Below are 23,283 nucleotides of genomic sequence, written 5' to 3'. Positions count from 1 at the left end.
AGAGCGTAGTTTGGGGAGCTGGTAACAGAATATAATTGTGGAAAAGGTATTTTTATAAATTCTACAGAAGAGGAATCAATGTTAAAAAAAAAAAAATCTCAATGGCCCCTGGTTACGTTGGGAATCGTTTCAGTTTACAAAAGAATGTGATGATTTTTCATCACAGATGTAGAAGATGCAGATGATTTTTTACTGAATCATCACAGTCATCAGAGAAGATGCAGATTATTTTTCCTTGTCTCATTGAGCAGTTCTGGTAAATTCAGGGGGCTACTACTTTGGAAATAATGGTCTCTAGCTGTAGAGGCCAACTAGCATTTCAGTATTAAGGAAGATCCCACAAGGTCAGCAACCAATTATCTACATAGAAAGCCTTAAAATGCTATAAATACCATCTAGCTAAGAGATTCCATGGGCAGCATTACACTTTACTCGGTATCTAGATTTGCTGTTTGGGGTATGTGAATACATTGGCCATTTCAGATAGGCTGCCAAAAAGGATGAGCCAAAGAGGCTAGTTTTGCTATCAGGAAGCAGTCGGTTCTCATTTAGGTTAAGAATCCTTATTTCCATATCTATCTTTTCTCTTACATCACATTAATTGCACTCAGTTACAGCAAAAGTTGCGAAAGGCTAGTTCATTGAGACATATAACATAGAAATACAACTGGTCATTTCAGTCTGTTGACCTGAAGTCACTTCATCTGTGCGAGACAAGCAGTCAGCGTACCTGGGAAACTCCAAGAGAAATGAATGTATTATTTAGGTTAGGATGATGATTCAATAACTGACATGCTTCTCTGATTTGGAAGTCAACCAACGTCTTGGCATGACACTGTCTTTTCACTGCAAATAGCTTTCTCCTTCTTCAGATGGTGCCCATCGTATTTATGAACATAATCAAAGAATGAACACGAGAAGAACCATCCCATGCAAAACCTGTAGAGCTAATTTTTATATATAAAGTTGGCTGTTTGCATTTCTTAGTATCCGTTTAACTCCTATGCTTTCTGAGGAGAAAATGTTCTATTCCAGGTCTGATTCTAAGCAAAGAAATGAGAAACTCTTAACTTGGTTACACACAGTCCCAAGGAAACCAGGAAGACAAGATGTGATGGTATAATAAATGCAGCTGGAGGTAGATCAAAGCAATGCAGGCATTTTTCAACAAGAAAGATGACAACTTTTCTCAAAGGAAATTAGGGCTTCCACTTACTCTTGTGATTCTTGGAACACCTGCATTCAATATCCCAGTTTTTTTACCCTCTCAGTAGGACAGATGGTAATGAGGTACCCAATTCCCGATGGCTTTCAAAGAGATAGAGGCACCTGCCTCACATTTGTTCAAGCCTTCCTTCTCCATGTCATGTCCAGCTATGACAAACTGCCTACAAACCAGGAGATTCCATTTGCCACTTTGCTGCCAGCTTGCAGTTTGCCCTCACATAAATTGCTCAACCTTTGTATTCCTTTTAGCTACCCCATTTGTCAAGTAAAAAAACCCCACCCTATTAATATATTTTATACTTTTTAAAATGCTTTGGGCTTACACTAGAGGTACGTTATAAATACACGCATATCTCAAATACCAACATTCAAAAATAACAGGAAAAATTCTTGTTGGTGGATTAACTACATCTGACCAATGCCAAATAAAAAGCTACTCTGGTTTTGCTGAGGTCATTTAGTGCTGTACAATTCTCATGAAGTAAATATTTTTGAAAGTGGGGAATGCTCTGAGATTAAGCAATACATTACATTTTTTGATCAAATGCCAGAAGCCATAGGTGAATAGGAAACAGACATCAGTAATTACAGTTCGTACTTCAGCTATTTCAAAACCCCTTGCTTCAATGAGCAAGTATTAACTGGACAGACACTCCTTCACAAATTAGAGGTTGCAAAGGCTTATTACACACCATATTTATCTTTGAAACTTGTCCAACAGAATTAAACTAAAAAAATAATGATACAGATTATGGTTGCAGGCAAAAAACTATTAAAACTCTAACAACTATATATATGTTTTTATCTGTCAAACTGTCCCTGCAGCCACTCTTTGGTTTAGGAGCTCAGGAATGCGGTTTTAAGAAATACTAGTACTTCTATTCATATGCTGTTGTCCAACTTTAAACTGGCTGTATTTTATCACAGGACTTAATAAACAATTTATTTCTTGATTGGGTAAGCCTTAGAATGCAATAGAATTGCAAGAATATGAATCTGGACTATCCCCAGATGGGAGCAGAAATGAAAAAGTACGATACCCATGCAAGTGAGAAGCATACGACGAGGAGCATCTACACTGCTTAGTGGAAGAGCGCACAGAGCCATCAACTTGCCGTTGACCAAGTCTATTGTAAAACCAAAAGCAATCTAACCACCTCACTGTGTTACAGTAGCTGAGTAATAAACTTGGTTAAGAGGCCTTACTGGCAAAGTTTGGCACATAACAGAGCTGGCTTTGATCAGGGCAGGCAGCTCAAGATCTCCATCGTTCTTTGAACAAGAGTGCTAATTGTGAGAGGACATTCCCCTTTTCAAAGTTAGTTTTTCTGTTTACTCCAGAGGACTGCACTTGCGAAGCTATGAGATTTTTTTCCTCAAATGACTTAAGACTACTCAAGATATCCAAGAAGGTACCATTACTATTGTTGGAAGAAATACAAAATTGCGGTGGAGAAAAAATTGGCCCCAAACTAGTGCTTGCATTTAGGTTTTTCAAGGCTTCTGAGGAGCTTAGGCAAGGCTGCCTTTTAACTGTTGCCCAACTCAAGATATCATCAAATGAGCTCCTAACAAATACTTGGCTTCACAGCAGATCTGTACTGAAATTAATAATTTAAGTACATTCCTCTACATACATAATTTCAGTCAGACGAGGAGATAGTGCAAACTTTTCATTTGCTAAAAGAATTACTATTACATCTCAAATTTAGTTCAATGTAAGAGATTATATATTTAAGCTGATTAAAAAGGTTCCAGTTAACTGAAACAAGCATTTGGATTGCTTTAACACTCTTAAAAACAGGAAAGTTAAATCTCAGTTTTACTTGTTTGGCCAAAATTCACAACACAGAGAAAAACTACTTTACAAAAAAAAAAAAAAAAGGCGTCAGGAATGCAAGACATCTTAGAATCGGATCAGCAATTAGGAGGATGCTTATTAAAGGTACAGTTATGTGTTTGTTTATTATGTATTCAGATGATCTCTATAAAGCTGTATTAGGCATCTGTATTTTCCCTGTTAATCAGGTTGTTTTTTTTTTTTTTTAACATGGTATAATTCTGGGAATTAACTAATATTCTAAGCAACTACTTTAGGTAGATCAAAATACTTGAAATGCGATCACTTTAAAATTCATTGCATGAGTAACCCGATGCAAATATTCTGCATGCTTCCTAAATAGTTACATTATTAATGGCCTAACATAAAACTAATTGGTTATTTTAAGTGAAAAATGTTACCGGTGGCTGGGTATGCACTGCTGTCACAAATACAATGCAGCAGGATCTCCGACAATAGCTGTTTTGTGAGGGTTTGGATTTCTTTTAAAGCACACTTTCATATCAAACAGCACTGGTCCTTAGAATTAGATCAAGATCTTTACTGGACTAATAAATACTGTTACTATTAAGACCAACTATTACAAAAAGACATATAGCATCCATTTCATATACTCCACTTTTAAGTGTTTAATGGAATACTGCTGATGTTTTCAGCCCAAAATTATCAGCATCATTCTGCTTTTCGGTATATAACAAGCAGAAGGGTCAACTGTATCTAACACATCTGCCAGCTGCTTAAAAAAAAAAACAACAGAAATTATGGACATAGTGCCTGTAAGTTTTGGACAGAAACATTTGGAACCCAGAAAAATCTTGATGAAGGTTCATGGTGTGATCTGTTTGTTTATACAAGCAAACATGCAATTTACCTTTACAATCACTTTACAAAGAGATATCATTTGCTTCCTTCCACACCAAAGTTTCTAAAAGCTAATATAGTTTGCAAACCATAGTGTGAGATTTATGATGTTATACTGCAGAAACCTGTTTAGCCCCTGATTTACAATCCTGGCAATTGTATTCAACTCTGTCATCATAACTAATTACAGCTAACTGTAGATTACCATATTGCAAACTCTCAACTTCGTGAAAGAAATACGATGTTCTGCTAAAAAAAGAAAAAGAATCAAACATCCTGAGGGCTAATGAACAAAAATGCACTATTCCATGTCGGACTGCAAACCTAAACTCTTCAAACTGGTGCCGTAAAACTTCAAATTGCTATTTGTTGGCAAGTTGTTTTAGCCTCAAGTACTTACACAGTAAATCACCATTATGCTAATACCATACCTTTGGCCTGAAACATATTAATCTTGGTTAACAATAACTGACATTTACATTACCAATTCAATTCAGGCATTGTGGTGGCTAAACATACATGCAAGAGCTTCAGGGAGAAAAGTTATTAGTTCTGAATGTGTCCTTACTTTTCACTGAGAACAATTTTAGAGAAACATTATCATCAATTGTTGTTATAATCTTATAACATAAACATTCAAATCCTAATTGATCTGTAAAACATTTGACTTGGAGTAAAATCTGCATTTGTTTCTTGGGTGCAGCTAACTGCACAAAGTTAACACATTTCAGATATATTTCAAGATACCTATTTCTATACTTTATCTGTTCAAAGAAACTGGGACTTTTAAAACTTCAGTTCTTGGGAAGGAAAAGAAAGTAGGAATTTGAAATATTCTGAAGAACATGGCACCAGGACATGAGAAATAGTACCAGATCCTCCCAGGAGGAGGAGGATGGACTTTTTCAGCCAATTTTTTTCTGTTTATATTTATGAAGCCCATAAATAATAATGGTTTTAAACAGGTAGGGTTGTTTTGCTTTTCTTTATTTAGTGCCCTCCCAAACTTTCAAACAATCAGAAAAGTAATACTTACTGCATTAAGTCTGCATAACCTTAGCAGAAAAATTTGTCCCTCTCCTTATACCCACGCATTATAACTGTAGCACAGCATCGAACACACCTGGACCAAGTATTTTATTCCAACTTGAATTCTCTACCAGACTCCAAATGCATTCTACAATGCATTATCTTAGATTTTTGTATTTTGGAGAAAAATACTGTATTTAGCATGGTATTGATGTTTAGATAGTATTTTTGCTACATTATAAGAGAGCCAAAACAAGATACTGCAGTCTAACAGCATTAAGAGAAACACAAGGAATTTGATGTGTTGGGGGTTTTTTTGTTTGTTTTGTTGTGGTTTTTTTTGGTTTTTTGTTTTTTTGTTTTTTTGTTTTTTTTTTTTTTTTTGTGTGTGTGTGTTTAGATTTAAGAAGTTGCCCACAATGATTCTTCAAGTAAAAAACAGTATTTAACTCCTGAGGAAAGGAGGATGGATTACATGTATCCCATGTTGCTTTTTGTTTCCCATCTTTTCTTGGCTTCAAATCTGAAATAGAGCACAGAAACCACATTAGGAATCATGAACATATGTGCTTCAGGTATTCAACCATACTATTCTGAATAACAACAAAAATAAAAACTTAGTTTTAATACTGTAATAAAGACATGAAGGCAAATGTAGCCATATAACCAATACATTAATTCTGGTAAAGCCTCTGTACTTAACTCTGATGCACTGCTAAAAAAACCCCCCAAACCCCGCCCCCCAAACCCCAACAAGGTTAAACTAAACAAATAAGATTAGCACAAGCCTATTTCGACTAAGGAAACATTTAACTGAGATTGTATTGTATGCACTCAGTGCCAATGAAACCACAAATGTTTAATTCCACACTCAAATGACTTACCCCCAAGCAAGCTTCTTTTTCTTTCGAGCTTCTTGGGCAGCCTCTGCTTCTTGCTTGGCTTTTACAAAGTTGCGACAAGCAGCAGCTTTGGCAATTTTCACACCAAGCTAAGACATAAAAAAGGAACAAAGGAAAACTGAATAGATGCAAATGACTCATATGAAATTTAAGCCTCACAAATTACTTGGCCTGCTATTGTTTCTCAAAAGTCAATAGATATTAAAATACCTTTCAAATATTAGGCTGATGCTGTACTATTAGACCAGACAAGCAAGAATGTCTCTTGAGAGAAACAGAGGAGTGGGATCCTGGGGCAAGCAATCCTTTTCACCAAATCCTTCATTTTCAAGAATAAAAGCAAAGGACAATAGCCCACTAGATCCTTTTCTTTGTTTGTTTTTTAAATAAATATACAGACATAGAGATACACACACAGTCTCCATTATTAAGACCAGTCTGTGACTTCAGCTGTGCTAACACAATAGTATCAGGTCTTACCAATACAAAAACCACCCAAAAAGACAGTTTTATACAGGAAGAACTGCTACTACCACATATTTTCCAGTAGCACCAGTAGTCATGTTTTAATCAGTCTGTCCAGAAATTTAAATGAAGCAGTGTCCTTAGAGTCCATCTGGCATTTAGTCTTCACATTACCAGCTTTTAGATTATTAGTGTGATAATATGCATGCTTTTCAAATAAGGTCGTAATAGGCTGTAGGTGAATACTACTCTACTTTCATAAACTTATTCATACTGTGAGAGTTAAGTTCACTTTAGTGGAAGGGGGGGGGGGGGCGGAGAATAAAGCAAAAAAGATGGAAGAAGGTACTGTGAACTATGACCAGATTATTTTCCTTAATCAGCATTCACAACTTGTTCATTGTAGTTACATTTTGTGACTGCTGTCATGACTTGACATTATCTGCAATAAATTATGAAAGAATTTGGTGTCAAAAGTTACCGCTTTTCTCCAAGACAAACAAGCAATTCATTTAGCCAAAACTGCTACAAACGGTGATGTGGACAAACAGGTTTTCCTCCTATCCAGTCCAAACCTACTGAAGTTAGCTAACTTTTCTGACTGGATATTCTAAATTGCCCCAAAATGTCATGGGAGCATAAGACGAGAGAGGCATAGGAGACCCAAGTGAAAGAACACTCCTTAACACTTCAGGTAAAGTTCCGTTATTAAGAGTAATACGCTTCAATAATCTCCAGCACCTATACAGGCAATTCTTATGTACTCTAAGTGACTTTTTATCCAGATAAGATGAGAGAGAACTCAAGAACGCATCTTCAGGTGTAGATGCACTGACACATCTTCTACAACTCTCCCATCAAGGCTTTGAGAGCTATACGCATGTAGGCAGTAAGCACAACATCAGTTTCTGCTTGCTTTGAGGCTCTAAACACTGGCAACACAAACAGTTGAGAGGTAAGCATAATATTTTAAAAGGCAAATGTGCAAAATAAATGATGCTAAACAAGTTTTTCATCTACTATTTGCACGTGTTATAAGGTCATAAATATGTACTTACGGAATTATCTTGATGCACAAAATAATTCACGTGACCAGACATTTCAGAACTTGTTAGCTACATCATTTTCCCCTGAGCATTAACATTTTATGTAATCAGTAATTCAATGCCAACATCTGAACTGCCAAATCTGAAGTCGAAGACTAGAACATAACATTCTCTTATTTGCATTGTCACTTAATATTTAAGGGCAGCTATTAACTTTAATATACTTGCAGTATAAAAATGCCTAAGAAAACTGACCTAAAATATTAAAAAAATGTTTACTTGTTAATTGAAATAGGACTAATTATTAGCTTAAAAAAATAGAGCAATCTGATGGCTGAAGTCAGTCAATCAGCAGAACCATGCCTTTATTTTTGAACTGTATTTTACCTCCTAACATACTTGAGAATTAACTCTTACTACGTGATGAATAACAGCATGTCCTTAAAATACATTCTAGTGGCCTATTGAACACTTATACACGTGCAAATGTACACAAGTGAGGTCTACACAAGTGCTGCAAAAAAATCTTTTGATGGGTATTTCTTGGAAGACAGAACGAGTTTTTCCATCTTTGAAAAGTACGGAAAAAATGGGATAATGAGATCCTCTGTAGTGTATGTGGAAGTAAAAGGAGAAACATTTTGCAGCATTAATGTTATCATTTCTAGGCTACATTGACTCAAATTTTCAAGATATGAAAACAAATATGTCACATATAAACACAGACAAACATTTTAGTCATATTAAACATCTTCTGCTCCCACCCACACCCAGACATACATTTTCACTCCCCCCTGCCCTGCACAGAAATCCATTGGTTTTACATTAAAAAAAAAAAAAACCCACACATTTCAGGTCATCAGATAACTCAATAAAATACCATCTTAAAAGAAGTAAGAAAGCATGAATAAAAATATATACAACAATTTCTTGTGTAGTCAAAGTATCAGCATTTTCCATATAGAACATCCAATATTTTGCTGCATTTTAATTAAGGTGTCTAAACATTATCACAAAGAACTGCAAATTGGTCAGAGCACGCAGTAAGGAAAATTAAGCTCTAAAGGCTTTTTATCACCATATTTCAGGAACCAAGGGTGTAAAATGTTCTAATTTGGGATATATTAAAAGCCATAAAAGGTCTTTCAAAAAGATTAATGGTACTTTGCTTGGATTTAAGATAAGGGCTTTAGCTGGTTGGAAAAGCAGGGCCCTGGCTAGACCCTTGAGGCATTCATCTTTACAGCCACTTGGAAGATTTGTAAAAGCGTCTGCATAACCTCAAGCAAACGCACTGCGACATTTTTTTTTTTAAATTCCTTTCAATTTTACAGGTTTAAAGTGTGTAAATCATATTGGGTAGTAAAGCTGATACAATGGTTCATCCTTGTAACACAATATATATATTTTTAAGACAAACCTAAAAAACAACTCAGTTTCTACAGGGCAAAGACCTTTCCATTTTGAAGTTGACCAATAATCACGTCAAATATCTTACTCTAGATGTTTAATGTAGCATAAATGAAAATTCCTTATCCGTTATTTTTCATAAATTTTCCACTCATCTGAAATTGTTACCTTGTAACAAATTTCTGAAGCTTTGCTTCTTTTTGAACAGTTTCAAGGCATTTATTTAAAAATACCAATTATCATACTTTAACTTTTTATGGAATAACAGGTCTCTATGAAAAATATTTATGCCATTCTCTTTTGTTCTTTAATTAAATGAAAACAGATGTTTTCTGAAGTAAAGCGGAACCATTACTGGAGTACTTAAAGTGTTAAGGTCTTTAATTTTTATATCAGTTTGGTCTACAATTCCTGATTGTCTTTACTCAAGCTCAACATTAATGTCAAGCAAGTTACCTAGGAGACGAAAGAGATCAAAGAGACAAAAAACCCTCAAATGTCTGATTAATCAAGCCTGCAAACAGCTTATTTCTTTTAGCCTGCATGCAAGTATGAAAATGAGATTCTGGGAGCCGTACATTGTGCAGATTTGTTCATTCTTATCAGAACAAAGCCAGCGGCAGCTTATTTCATGGATCATTGGCACTGTCATCAGTGCTACACAGAACGGGTGACAGCTCCTCATTTTGAGGCTTGAACAAAATTAGCAAAAAGTCGGCACAAATTAGCCTCTCATCTTTTTAGTAATATGACATTATTCATTTACTTTTTATCCAATTTTTAATTTTTTCCTTGTCAGCTATCCCTTTCTAGTGTTTCTTGCACAGCATCATAAAACACTTTTAAAACAAGCAAAGAAATGGCTGAAGTTGAAATAGTATGTAAAGTTCAGGCAGAAGAGTAAACATTTTTATTAAGTTGCAACAGAATCTACTGTAACTTCCAGAAAACTTCCTTGAAAATCAAGACATTTAACATCAAGTATCATAAAGCAAAGACTTTTCATTAAGATAGCACTGTGCAATGTAAATGCTGAATGATACAAGTAATGAGACAACAGATTCAAGAACTGCTCCAGAAATATTTAGGTATGATATACAAAATGCTAAACCTCCAGAAGCTCTAGCAAAACATCTATATTCAAACAGGTCCCGAAATATCCGATGATCATACCAGAGAAGCCAAACAGCCTTTTAATACAGTGTTACAGTTTCTCCTCAAATATGAATCTAGTTATTTCAGGCTTGCCTTTAGCAATGATTTTCTCCTTTTATGTTATGGAATGTTATCCATTGCTGACGTATATAAAATATATAAAGCAAACAAGAATACCGAGTGGATTTTGCAGTGAAAATTGTCCCCTTTCAATGATGTGCTCAACTTCCACTGTAAAATACTTTGTAATACCTTTGTTATATTTTTATGCTGTGTATTACAACATCACATTATATTTGGATGACACAGTAATGGAGCAAGGACAGAAAACTGTTCTAATGTTAAGCTCTTTGCTAGATTTAAACATTTAAATGCAAGTAACTTCTTCCATTCATGAGAAAACACAGCATTAAAAAATTAACTATAAGCTGTTAGATGCTTTACACAGCCCCCTTATAAGAAAGGCAGTTTTAAAAAAAGAACTGTAGTACTGTTTTCAGCAATTTCTTTATCTCTGTTCTTCTAAGTAAGAAAGCTTATTAACAAGCTTTGAACTTAAAATCACATTTACAATAATGTGCCATCAACAGTTTTATAAGCTAATTAGAAAAAAAGATTAATTAATGACTGGCTGCTAATAAAATGGCAATCATGAAGAAAGAAACCAAGGGTGCTAAGCTTCAACTACCACCAATTAAGAGCTAATTACAAACAAATTATATATGTGTTTTGCTGTGGGCTTTAATTTACTAAAATGGTTTTAATTAAAAGAGAAAACATGCTGATTAATTGAACTGCAGAAAAAATCTACAGTATAAACTGTGCTTTGTCTGTCTCTTTAATTAGACTTGTAACATCTGAAATCTTTTTTTAAGGTTTGTTAAGGAAAAGATATACATAATTAAGGGAGCATAAGAATGTAATTCTAGGTGATAACCCTGCCATGTTCCAAAGGTTAAAAGAAAACAACCTCAATGAAGAGATATTTGGGAGCACCTCCGCTAAGTGTTAGAAAGAAAATCCTTCAGACATAAAAAAATGAAACTCTTTTTTTTTTTTCCACGGGTCCTTCAATGGGCAAGGCTTCCAAGTTAATGGGTGCTTGGTTACATGCCATATAAAATTGCATCAACCTCTTCAGGTACCTAAAACCACTATAAATTGTGAATGTTACACAGAATTTAGAAATGAAACTATTTTATCAATAGAAGAGCATCAAGCACTGTAACCTGTCCATCTGAAACACTAATGTGTGTGTGACCTCATGATCAATCATATCCTACCCAGATTTTCAAATGGAAAACAGCTTCCAGAATGGTTCCCAGTGGTTATGACATACAACCTTGCTGGTGTACTTCCCATTCTAAATTATATGACTACAAGTTACTTCCAGACAACAGATACTAATTTGATCATTAGAAAATGATCAAAACTGATGCAACAAATTTTGAAGACAACAGCAAGACTGATCTTGCTCTAACATGACAACGATATCCCAGTGAACAGCCAATTAATTTCATAGATTACAATGTAGATCTTTCGTTTAAGCTTGATTACAATACCATATAGTTTTCCTATAAATTGCAGCTTTTTCAAAATGTTTCACCAAAATGCCAGAAGCCACTAAGTGAAGCACTTAGGAACAGTGCTGTCAAAAAGCCTGTGCTGTTTAGAGACTGACAACTACTCCAGTAATTTAGCACACTAAATTACAAAAGATTTTAAAAGTTGCTTTTGACAGGTAAGTCTAATATGGTCAAGATTATTTTATCATGTTCAAGTTACAGTCCTCAGGCTAACGCACTTAGACAGTGTGGCACCTACCTACCAGGCAGTTAACATAAAAACCACAAGCATAATGCAAGGTTTGAGGTTTAGCCCGATGAGTTCTCAGAATATTAGAGCCATAAGAGATCTGCATTCTGCTTCTTGAGACGCTGCACAATGATTTGAGTACAAAAGCACTATGAAAAATTCTTTCTCTGGGGAAAAAAAAGCTTGGAAAATATTTTCAGGTTTATATATTAGGGGTGGGGGGGGAAAATCTTTTAAAATTATTTGGTTTAATTAGGAAAAGAACAAGTATCACTCCAAATTGAAACTGATTTACAGCAAAGTGAAACTACCAGGTATCTCCACATACCGTCCTTACTCAATAGGATAAACACCTCCAACTGCAGTCACAGTGCTCTAATTTATCAACATTTATTCTTCAAAAAAAATCTAGGCAGATTCCCACAAACACAGTAGCAACAATCAAAGTACATTTCAAGATACTATTCCAAAAAGATTTTTTGAAACTGTTAGAAAAGTTGACATAATTCCAAATGTCTGTTCCCAGCTACATATCCAAGTACCTGCTACGTTAAATCTCAACTACCCTCCCTGAGAGCATCACCAAGAAAACCATTTTATCTCAGCCCAGATAAGTGTCCACATAAACTTCATTCTCTCAATAACTTTCATGCTAAAAGGTTCAGAATTTTTCGGGTAACTCCTATGTTAATATTAACGCTTCTGTTGGCACCCCTCAAGTTAAACAAGTCATCATTAAATGTAGTGTTCGAACAACAGATGTAGGTATGCCATTCCACATTTGAAAAGAAGAACTTTAAAACATGAAGGACTCTGCCAATGCTGAAAGCCCTGGAACGTCATAATAAAGACAGCAACTGGATTACAATAATAACCTTAACTGTGCATATTTTAGCAGCACACTGCAATGAATTGCTAGTTATTTAATACTAATAGTACTATGTTGCAGGTATTACAGAAATAATTCGGTCTAACGGTGTGTTTAAAAATCCACAGTGAATTAAGATTAATCAGTATGACCCACCTGCATTATGTTGACGCTCAACAAAAATTTATCAAAGGACTGCTGACGTTATAGACTGTAACTGCACCACAGCACTGAGATGCTGAAGTTAGACTGGGTTCTAGGAGCAATCTAGCTGAAGAAGCAGAGTTACTGATGGCCTAAATTATTCTGTACAACATAATACAAACATGCCCATATTCTTTCAGGAAGAATTTCACTCATATATAAAATAACGCAATCGAGAATTTCGGGATTACTAGAACTCTCTGTGAAGCAGAAGACCCCACAAGAGAACATGCTCAGGGGACAGCCAAGGATGCTACAGTTAGAGACCTGCTACCCTGATCGCTCCCAAACTAACTGCAATCACTTTTCTAGTCCACAAACTAGGATGACAACAGGGGTGACAACTAGGATGACAACAGGGGTAATAACTTTGTAGTGAGGTTTGCCAAGGATTAGACTAAATATCATCATCACATAACTACAATTCGTTTTTTTAATAGAAATGCAACTGCCAATAAAAAAGGGTAAAACATCTTTAGCTAGTCTCAAATGCTACATACGAATCCACGCCTGCAGTCACTCGTAAATACAGAGCCTCACGCGTAAGGCATCCGAGTTCTAACCTTCTCTCAGCCTAAAACCTTGAATGTTACTAGATCAAGAAGTTTTGTTTTAAAATCTCTATTTGCGCATATTCGTCAAAGCAGAAGAGAGCAACAAATAATATATTGCCCAAAGCCTCATTTACAGCAGTACAATAATATTTTCCTTAAAGAACCTGCAACAAGTACCACATGGAAACGAAAAGACCCAAAACCTTGAAGCAGCATCACTTAGGCTTTTAGGGTGTAAATTTCAGTCATCCACTGACAGCTGCTAGATTATGCATATTGCCTAAATCACCACTGATTTTAAAGGAATCTGATTTTTAAAAACCTTTTCTCACTGTGTCATAATGATAGCATATTGACAGCATCATTTTGGCATTCCTTTGCTTTTTAGGACATGTTTTTATTGCCTGTTCTCATCATCTGTTTATTTTTGGCTTCATTTTTCTAAATACTGAAGCTGCCCTATCAGTTTCACAGGCTTATAAATGTTATACATCAAAAATTAGTTTCACTTATTAAGGCAGGAAACGGCTTTAAGAACTCTGGGATCTGTGCCTCAAAGCAAAAGCTTTATCAGCAGGTTCCAGTCACTGCTTCTTGCAAAAGAAAATGGTGCCGATTAAAACCCCATACACCTGATTTCAAAAAGAACACCTACCCACAGAACATTTTTCACATGGCTGCAAGGGGGGCTGTACCCCAAACAGAAGGCAGCTGTTTCTCATACGCTCCCTGCCCCCAACCCTGCAACACTGCTCAAGAAAAATGAAAACTATACATAAAAAGATGAAGTGGAGATAAAAGAACAATAATTCCTCCACTGCTTTCTCCAGACTTCAGAAGTGGTGTACTTCAATACAGTCATGGTACAGTTCCATGCCTGACTTCCTCACAGTGTTGTGCTGCATTTGCAACTTAGAGGGATACAAATAGCCACATACTTTAAAATTTAACTCACTTCTAAGAAGGATTATGTGAAATGAGTTTTAAGAGGGACATTTCTTTAAATTGCAAAGCCACTGAATCAATACTATACAATATGAAAGCAGTATCTTGTTAATTGTACTTGTATACAAAATAATGATTTCTGAATCAACCTCTTCCATAATCAGATCCTTTTCTAAAGTTCTCCACTGAATCAGAATTAGTCACCATTAAAATGATTTCCTTAGAATAAAAAGTATTTTAAAAGATCAATTTAAAAAAAAAAAAAAGCTTCTTAAAATCACAAAGAAAAATGAATCTTGCAGTGGGTTATGTAGCACATCTTTACAACAGTAGAGAACCCCAGTGAATTCACATGGATTCTGCCGCGACAGAACTCCTCATGAGATCAAGCCAGAGTCATCCGAGTTTTCCTTCTTTCAACATACTATTTATTCAGATAAACCCACTTAACCAAAACCAAGTCAAGGCTGTGAATACTAATAATGTTTCAAGCATTTTGTTTTCAGAATTACAACATGCTAATATTTGAAAGTCAACAATTTGGAGCTAATGTTCCACAAATAATAATACATTGCTGTACCACCTGGGATATGCTAGATGTTGTACAATCCCATGGCTACAGAAATCAGATAACAGTTTATCATAAATATTACAAAACCTTAAAACTTCTTACATTAATTTGTTTTTATAGTCAAACAATTTGCACTAGAACCTCAGTATGTTTTATTGATTATGATACTCTAACCACGTTAGAGTAGATGGGATAATGACATTTGTGAAGGAGAACAGCAAGCGTTTTTCATGTTGTACACATGGAAGGTAATATAACGGTATCACAGCGAGAAGCTGGTCAGACTTTTAAAGGGAACATTAGGACACATTCCGATCGCTGTCAATAGCTGTTATCTTTGCAGATTGCAGTTTTGTGATCACTGGTAAAAAGGCAGATAAGAGTTTAGTCATTAGAAACTGCCCTGAATGACTAAATGTAGGAGTTTAATGATTGTGTAAGAACACACACCGAGGAACAGTCACCCAACCTTACTTAGAGAACCTTAAGAACTGTATTTCCCATTTCAAAAGCCATCTATTTTTAAAGGCACCACAATATTGTATTATATTGCATTAAACAGATTTAAATCTGCAATTTTACATTAAAGCTGAGATTGAAACCCTGTACTTAGGAAACATTTTCAATATTTGTATGAGAATGAGAAGTATTTGGAATTTGTCTTTCCTTTCTTAATTTTTTTTCTAATATCTTTGAATTTTGCTAGTATATACAGTGGACAGAAAATACCCATTACCTCTGTGAAGAGGGAAGAACATGCAAGATAGAGGAATGAAAGCAAAAATTATATAATTAATTTCTAATATAAATCTAGAATATTTATAGTTTAAATTATATAAATCAGATGACTTAAAAATTATAGCTTCTCCACTCACCCCAAATAGTACTTATTTGGTTCTTTTTTCTTACCTGGCTTCAAAACTATTCCAACTATCTTTTTATCCTAATTTTCTTCCTTTGCATTTTCTCCCTCACACACAAATAGCAGTGGGCACAACAGCCTTCATGGATTTCAATTATGTACTTCAGCTGCTACCACCTACCATACGTGCACCAATTTAACTATTTCTTATATGAAATTGCAATTACCAGAGGTATCCGATAGATTCCTCACCAGCTTAAGTATTCACTCAGCACTACATACAAATTTCAAGGGTCTAATTTTGGAGCAAAGAGTAGCATAGCCTTCATAAATTTACTCAGATACACCAAAGAACGAGACAACATCTTAAAAAAAAAAATCCAGGTGAGAGACACTCAATTTTTTTCAGATATGCATTTATAAACTAAAAAATTATGACAAGGAGGAAAAAAAAGTATCTATTCATTCTATAAACATCATTCTAAGGCTACAGAAGTATGTTTGACATCCATCTACTCCCGTTCTTCTTCAGAGTTCTTCCAGCCATCAACTCCTGATCACATGAATACACAGGAAAAGAGCACTGGGGCACACGTTTGGGTATATCTGGCCTTATTTGGGCATGCCTTGCTCTAAGCTTGCTAAATTTCTACCTTTCTTCAGGCTCCCCAAGCTTATTGGGGAGGGAATGCAAACAAAAATCTGAGGCACAGGGAAATGACAGGAAGAGAACATCCTACTCCTGTTTTCTTGGCGTGCAACACGCAGAAAAATCAAAAGCTCGATATAGGTGACTAGTTATTGACGACTCTGACTCGTGGAGTCCGCATGAAGGCTTTAAAGCAAGGTTATTTAGGATCGTTCATGGCTGTATTTTCAATTCTTATACATAGCTACAGCTGTCCAAGCATTACGAGATCAGCAGCAAAATCCTTCAATCACCAACAGAAATCTGCTTGGGAAATAGGAAAGATGCCCCAAACAATCTTCAATGCTATTTTAGTTAGGACACTTTTTGTACAGACATACAAAACTGAATGTTTCCTCAGAGCTTTTGTTAATAGCCCACTTACCTCACGAATGGCTAATCTATCACTCAGCTCCTCAGCCTTATCAATGTCACCTTCCGCCACAGACTTCTCTATGCTAAGTTCAAGGCCAGACTAGAAAAAGAAAAGCAAGTATCTTTAGGACAAATAAAGAAAGAACACATTTAAAGGGAGCATCTCCTTTCTAAAAGAATTTCTTTCATAAAATTCTTTATTTTAAGACACTGCATAAACCTGTAATTTCTATGTAACACAAATCACTTTGTCTCTGTATTGTAATGGACAGTATAATTAAGAATTCACTGAAAGGCTGCCTGAGCACAAATCATTGCATTAGTTCCACCTTATGTGCAGGATAATACTGTAGGTTAAAAAAATTACACGGACTAGTTTATGCCTGTCACAATAAAATTTCATCTGAAGATCTGGCTTATCTCTTCCATCCCTGGAGCTTTCTAAACAAAATGTGAAATATATGTGTCAGGTAACATGAAGAATGGCAATTACCACTGTATCGTTACAGTTCTAAGATCTTATCTTTATCCAAAAACTGAGTTCTGGCATGGTGCCACTCCACTGTGTGAATAAATTAAGAATTCTAGCAGTCCCATGGAAAACAATGAAAAAGCTTCAGACTTTAACCTCTGAATATAAGAAAATAAGAAGTAATCATAAGATCAATGTAACATAACTTGTTTAACAACAATATTTACAAATAATGTAACAATAAAAAGTAAATATTTACTCGAAATTATAGTTGGAAACTTCTGAAGGAATACAGAAGGGTAGCATACCAGTAGGCACTGACTTCAAAATTTCACAAAAAACTCACTCTCATAACAAAACACAATTTACAGCCTCACTGGTTTTAAATATTAGTGATGCTAAAGAAAACACATTTGACAGTCTCATAACATACACTTTTCAAAAAGTTAAAAGCAAAAAAAGCAAACAAAATTCTTGAGGAACAGTGATCTGCAATACTGCACTGGAATTATTCAGGTGGAAGTTAAAAAAAAAAAGTAGTGCACAATTGGAAGTTGCAGTGAGAGCCAATTCTGTTAGATGTCTTTTCTGAAGTTAATGAGACATTGTTCATGGAGAGACATTGTACATGGAGAGAATCTGCATTTTAACACTTTGGGCCTCATTCCAGATCTATCCTGAGCAGTTTAATGACAACTAAATACCCACCAAAAAGTAAGAACTCAGACAGAAGTGAACAATATCTCATGACTGGCATGCAGATACTTACTTTAGGCAAGGTAAAAATACAAAATTTGTCATAAAGGAGGCTAACTGAACATTTGATGGCATAGAACTTACACAGGCCTTTACTAGAAAAACTACAGAACAGTGCTGTGACGAACTCACAATATACTGAGTTTCTTCAGTTTTCCATCATGTTGTAGCAGCTATTTCAAATACGACTAGTTACACAATAATATTTATGAGCAGAATGTGTTATAAATCTAGTAAAACTGTATGGTAGGTTTGGCCCTCTAATTCCCATGGCCACTGGTGTCAACTAAAGGATTTACTTGACACATTTTAAAGTTAAATCACAACTAAAAAAAAAAAAACAAAAGAAAAAAAAAGTCAAACAATGCATATGAAGTCTTCTGTCTCTCATGATAATAGAAAACAAAACCAGACAGAAAACAAGCACAGATACTGTCTTAAAAGAAAGCACAGCAACCTTTCAACCCAAGTATGATTCACGTGATATCTAAAAGGAAATTCATTAAAAATGTGCACAAAATTATCCTTCTTCAGAGTGACTCCATCATTTACTCACTTTCAGATAATCTCAGTTTTATTCCTATCTCAGTTAAGGCTGAGGTTTTTTACTGCCAAGTACAAGCTGACATTGCTTTTGGATCAACAGTCACCTTTTGTGGAGCCCTGCTATCCACAGGTGATTCAAATCTATCATTGATTCCAAAGTATTGTGTAAGTTCTTTCCATTTGTCTTCATTTGCCAACTGTTGACTACTAAAAACAACAACAACAAAAAGTCATTAATATAACCATGTCCCCTTCCACAACTTGCAATATTCTTTTCAATGCTAAAAGAAATTCTTCCATTTGGCAGACATGCTGTTTTCACCCATTCACAGTTTTTAATGAAAATGAAATTAATTATTCCTTCCCCTCTGAAAGTGTAATTCCACAATCTTAAAAGCAAGCTTATAGAGTCATAGAATCATTTAGGTTGGAAAAGACTTTTAAGATCAATAAGTCCAACCATTAACCTAACACTGCCAAGGAGGAAGACAGAAGAGGAGGAAGAGCAGGCTGAACAGGAGCTTATATGCAATTACACACAAATCATTGTTAGGAATAATATTATGTCCATTTTAAGTTACATTAAATAACACATTTGTGTTGATTTTTAAAATCAAGCGATAAACTCTATCAAACAATCACTGGTATCAAATTGAGCCTGCCCGACAGAGACACTGAACAACTTCACCAGATATTTTACATAATGTTCAAAGCTAGGCTTTGGCCATGCATGTGGTCAAGCTTTTTACAAGTTTTGCCCGATATTAAAAACAGACCTCAGATAATCACATTGACCTTGTTATACCTCTTAGTCACTTCATCGTTCTTTTTCTGTTTTTCTAGGGGGAAAAGAAATATCCAACATTACACAGTGATACCCTACAGCATCCAATGAAGTTAACAGAACTCTAATTGGTCACATTTGCTTTGAAAGATTGACACACTACAATTTTTATCCAATGATCATGTGGATTTAAACCACTCAGCTGTAAGACTTTTCATACAAAGAACCTCCTACAACATCTGTGAAGAAGTTTTAACCAGAATACGCAAACATGTGTTTTACAGAATTACTGAAATACACTTAGCCATTAGAAATCAGTATTAACTGAGTAAATTCTACCTCCTTTTTAAAAAGGGGACAAGTATATTACTTGAACTTTAAGTAGCAACTCACAACCTAGTCCTACAAGTGATGTATACAACTGGAAAAACAAAATCCTAGATAATAGCTAGAATACATCTACTCAGGCATTCAATTCTTAGTTAAAAAAAAAAAACCCAAAACAAACAAAAAAACCCCACCAAACCAAAAAAAAACCCCAAAACCGAGCAAATCCCACTTCCAATGTATTTGATACTAATTCCATTTTGAGAAAATAAATTCTGTAATTATATAAAACACCTTTTCTGCGGCGCTTTCTTTTTCTGCTTTTGTTTTCCTGATTTGCTTGGATTTTCATTTCACGGTTTTTCTTCTGAAGCTCCAGAAATTTCTACAAGATTAAGAAAAGGCAAATCAGTATTTTTAAATTTTTTTTCCATTTTTTAAAAAATTACATAATGTGCCGAGAAATGTTGTCTCAATATCTTATTTATCCACATTACCTTATTATATCTATTACATTAAAATTTATGCATTGAGAACATCCAACTGATAGTGTTAAACTGGAATTGGCTCTAACCTTTCATCACCTCTCTCTTTCTGCCCCCCCTAAATCCCAGCCCTATTCAAATCCAACAGTTTTCTCATGGGACATGACACTGAATACACTGATGCTGGCTGTGCACTCCTGAGCTATTCGGTGCGTTGTTACTGCCTAGCTGCTAGTTCGTAACCCAAGTATTACTGACAGCATAGTCCCTGCACACCAGGCTGCTTACGTGGATCGATGGATGGAGGAGAATAAGTAGTTCTTGTCAATTCTTATTTTGACTCAAAAGCCTAAAACACAGATTGCTTTGGTTTTTTTTTTCAGTCTTTGTATGCAGCAGGAAAATCAAGAGGTTATAAGCAACCATGAGTCTGAATGCCTGCAACTAACCCCTACAGAACGCAGCAGGGTTCACCTCTACTTCACGGATATGCATCACCAGTACAGTGGCTGATACACTTAGCTGTAAATCCTTGCTAATGCAAGAAGCAGTTACGAAGAAGCTCAGAGCCCATACACTACCGAAAACGCAAGTCTTTATGCAATTGTACTGTTATCCAAACACCTCCCTGCTGTGCTTTCAATCACCACTGCACTAGGGGAAAAAAAAAAAAAAGTTACATTCATTTCCTATCTAAATTCCTGTCCACCCTGCTTGAAACAATCTAAGGTATATTACCATGACTGCACTTTGATCATATTTTCTTCATTTCAGATTTATATATTGAATATTCAACACTGAGTTATTTTAATCTAAAAATTAGCCATTCGACTTTGAATATGTTGCATTTATGCTCTGGACATTTGGAGACTTGTAACAATACCCACATTCCACATATTTAAAGAAACTCCAGAAGGGCACATTTGAGATTCATTTTCTCCATCTGTTACGGACAGCAAAACGGGCTCACTGATGGCATTACTTTCAGGTCCCTTCTCCTGGAATTCAGAAAGCTGAACTCTTTCAATATCTTCTTTTGTATCTTCTTTTGAAAAGGAACCATGCGGTTCATTTGCCTCATCAGAACTTAAGTCAACATCACTTTCATTCAGTCCTGGAGGTAACAGTCCACTCCACATCTTCCAGTTTAAACAAGTCCAAGCCACTTCAAGTCACTGCAAAGACACCAGAGTCATGTGAGCTTACCCATTCCGAGAAAAAAAACACAATTAGCCTGCAGAAGAGAGAAAATAGAAAAACACATGATCAGAAATATTTTAATTTCTCTTGAGAAGAGTAACTATCGTTAGGTGTTTTAGACAAGCACCTTACAAAGCTCCTAATACTTACTATTTCAGAGAGAAGCAGAGGATTTAAGCACACAGGTTGAAGCTATTAGCTCTCTTGTTTTCTTCCTTGCTCTTTAAAGTTTTGCCACTTCGCACTTGCTTATAGCTGCTTTCAGCTGCAGTGCGGTGTTGCAGCAAACGCCTCCTGCCTCTCTCTCTCCACGGCCGGCGCGGGAGCGCAGCCCGCCCTCCCACACGATCGCTTCCCGGGACAGGGCAAACGCCAGGCAAGGCCGGGGGCGGGGGAGATCCGCCGGCCCCGAGGGGTGAAGACGGCGAGAAGAGGCCGCTCGGGGAAGAGGTCAGGGCGGCGAGGCGAGGGCAGCCCGCTCCGGACGGAGCGACGCGACGCGACGCGAAGCGAAGCGCCGCTCCAGGCCAGGGCGAGGGAAGGCGGCCGGCGGCGGCCGGCACCTCCCGGCCCCCCGCAAGCCCGTGGCGCTGCCGAGCGGCCGGCGCGCCCCCCGCCTCCCCTCCTCAACAACCCCGCCGCCGGGATCCCCCCCGGCCGTGTTTACCTGGCCGCCATCTTGGCACCGCCGGAACACCCCGCCCGCCGATTGGACTCTGCCCCGCAGCCAATCAACGGGCGCTTTGCTGCCTTGGGCCCGGCCTCTCTGGTCTCCATGACAACTGGGCAGGGCGGGCGGCCTGTGGCGGGGCGGCGGGGCGGCGGGGCGAGGGACCCGGCCCGGGGGAAGAGGCGCTGCCGTCCCGGGCAGGGGCTTCTCCCCTGGGGACTGTGGGGGAATCAGGCCCCCTCCTCTTAGTGAGGCCGCTCTGGGGGAACAGAGCAACTCCTCACAGCCAGGAGCGCTCCAGAAGGGTCTGACGGCCCAAGGTGTGCAAGCGAGGTGGTTTTGTCAGAATTAACAGCAGTGCTCTGGTAGAAAGACAGGTGACGAGTTTTACAGCAGTCCTACTTGCCATAAAGGAGTATGGCGTCTATTCCAAAAGCAAACCTTGTAATTCATACAATGCCTAAGTGTTTATGCTGGCACAGAATGACTAGGGTCAGCAACCTTACTCTTCAAAGATGGAAAAATCCTTTTAAAGTTCCCACTAGTGTCTTGGATTAACGTGCTAAAGAGAAAACCTCAAAAACGCCAGTCCCAGATCTTGCAAGGTTGTTTGTGGATTGTCTTCCAACATCAGAGCTCACATTTTCCTTAAACTCCTCCAAGAATGTGGAAAAGCTCTGAGACACTCTTCAGGAATGCTGAGCCAAATAGCACTGTGCTAGGTGCTTCAAAGGTGAACAGTGAGTCTGTGCAGAGCAGGTGGTAAAGGACTTGCTTGTTTGGAAGATTCTCTTATACCTTCTTGTCCTTTCAGCTTTCACAGGCGAGACAGACGAAACAAACAAGCGTTTAGGAGCCGCCTGAATATCATTCAGCAAGAACATCTTGCATATAAGGAGCAACACGAAGGGAGGCACAGAGAAACTGCAAGAAAAAGATGAAGGGATAAGGCTGGCATCGCCAGCACTGAAATGTGTCTGAAATAGGGGAGGTTTCCTGACTGAAATAATTTGTAAGAAGATGCATTTTTGAGTGACGATTTGACAAGTTGAAAACTAAATCTCAGTATCAAGACTTCTGAGAAAGGAATTGCTGACACCAAATCAGAACATAACCCAGTTGTGGATAAACAGTTCAGCTGTGAGAAAGGGCAAGAGTTTAAGTGTTATGACAATGGATAATAGGGAGTATGGCTTTGAGTAGGGATTTCATGGTGGATCACAGCT

At 36.9% G+C, this 23,283-nt stretch overlaps 1 protein-coding gene across 5 annotated transcripts; it reads right to left on the bottom strand.

The window, feature by feature from the left end:
• Positions 1-250: 250 nt before the first annotated feature.
• FAM204A (family with sequence similarity 204 member A) lies at positions 251-22,095 on the bottom strand. Of its 5 annotated transcripts, none has more exons than XM_082309837.1 (8): positions 21,538-22,004; positions 21,075-21,421; positions 19,997-20,087; positions 19,397-19,430; positions 18,696-18,795; positions 16,828-16,917; positions 5,842-5,948; positions 251-5,480 (listed from the first exon to the last, which is right to left on the bottom strand). In XM_082309837.1, the coding sequence occupies exons 2-8, from the start codon at positions 21,324-21,326 to the stop codon at positions 5,429-5,431; spliced, it is 726 nt and encodes a 241-aa protein (XP_082165963.1). In that variant the 5' UTR covers positions 21,327-21,421; positions 21,538-22,004; the 3' UTR covers positions 251-5,428. The 5 variants fall into 5 exon arrangements, with proteins under 5 accessions (XP_082165963.1, XP_082165962.1, XP_082165960.1 ...); XM_082309836.1 differs by lacking the exon at positions 21,538-22,004 and adding an exon at positions 22,055-22,095 and having other exon boundaries at positions 253-5,480; positions 18,696-18,798; positions 21,075-21,362; XM_082309834.1 differs by having other exon boundaries at positions 253-5,480; positions 18,696-18,798; positions 21,538-22,002.
• Positions 22,096-23,283: the final 1,188 nt, after the last annotated feature.

This window comes from Platalea leucorodia, assembly GCF_965183815.1.
Source record: "Platalea leucorodia genome assembly, chromosome: 4".
NCBI lineage: Eukaryota > Metazoa > Chordata > Aves > Pelecaniformes > Threskiornithidae > Platalea > Platalea leucorodia.
Note: the sequence above shows the minus strand (reverse complement) of the source record. Positions and strands in the feature narration are given on the sequence as shown.

Excerpts from the sequence above, each read along its gene's own strand:
- FAM204A (XM_082309836.1), bottom strand. The coding sequence starts at position 21,326 with ATGTGGAGTGGACTGTTACCTCCAGGACTGAATGAAAGTGATGTTGAC. Across the intron at positions 18,799-19,396 it reads AACGATGAAGTGACTAAGAG|TAGTCAACAGTTGGCAAATG; the intron begins GTATAACAAGGT and ends TGTTGTTTTTAG. Across the intron at positions 5,481-5,841 it reads AAAAAGAAGCTTGCTTGGGG|ATTTGAAGCCAAGAAAAGAT; the intron begins GTAAGTCATTTG and ends GCTCTATTTCAG.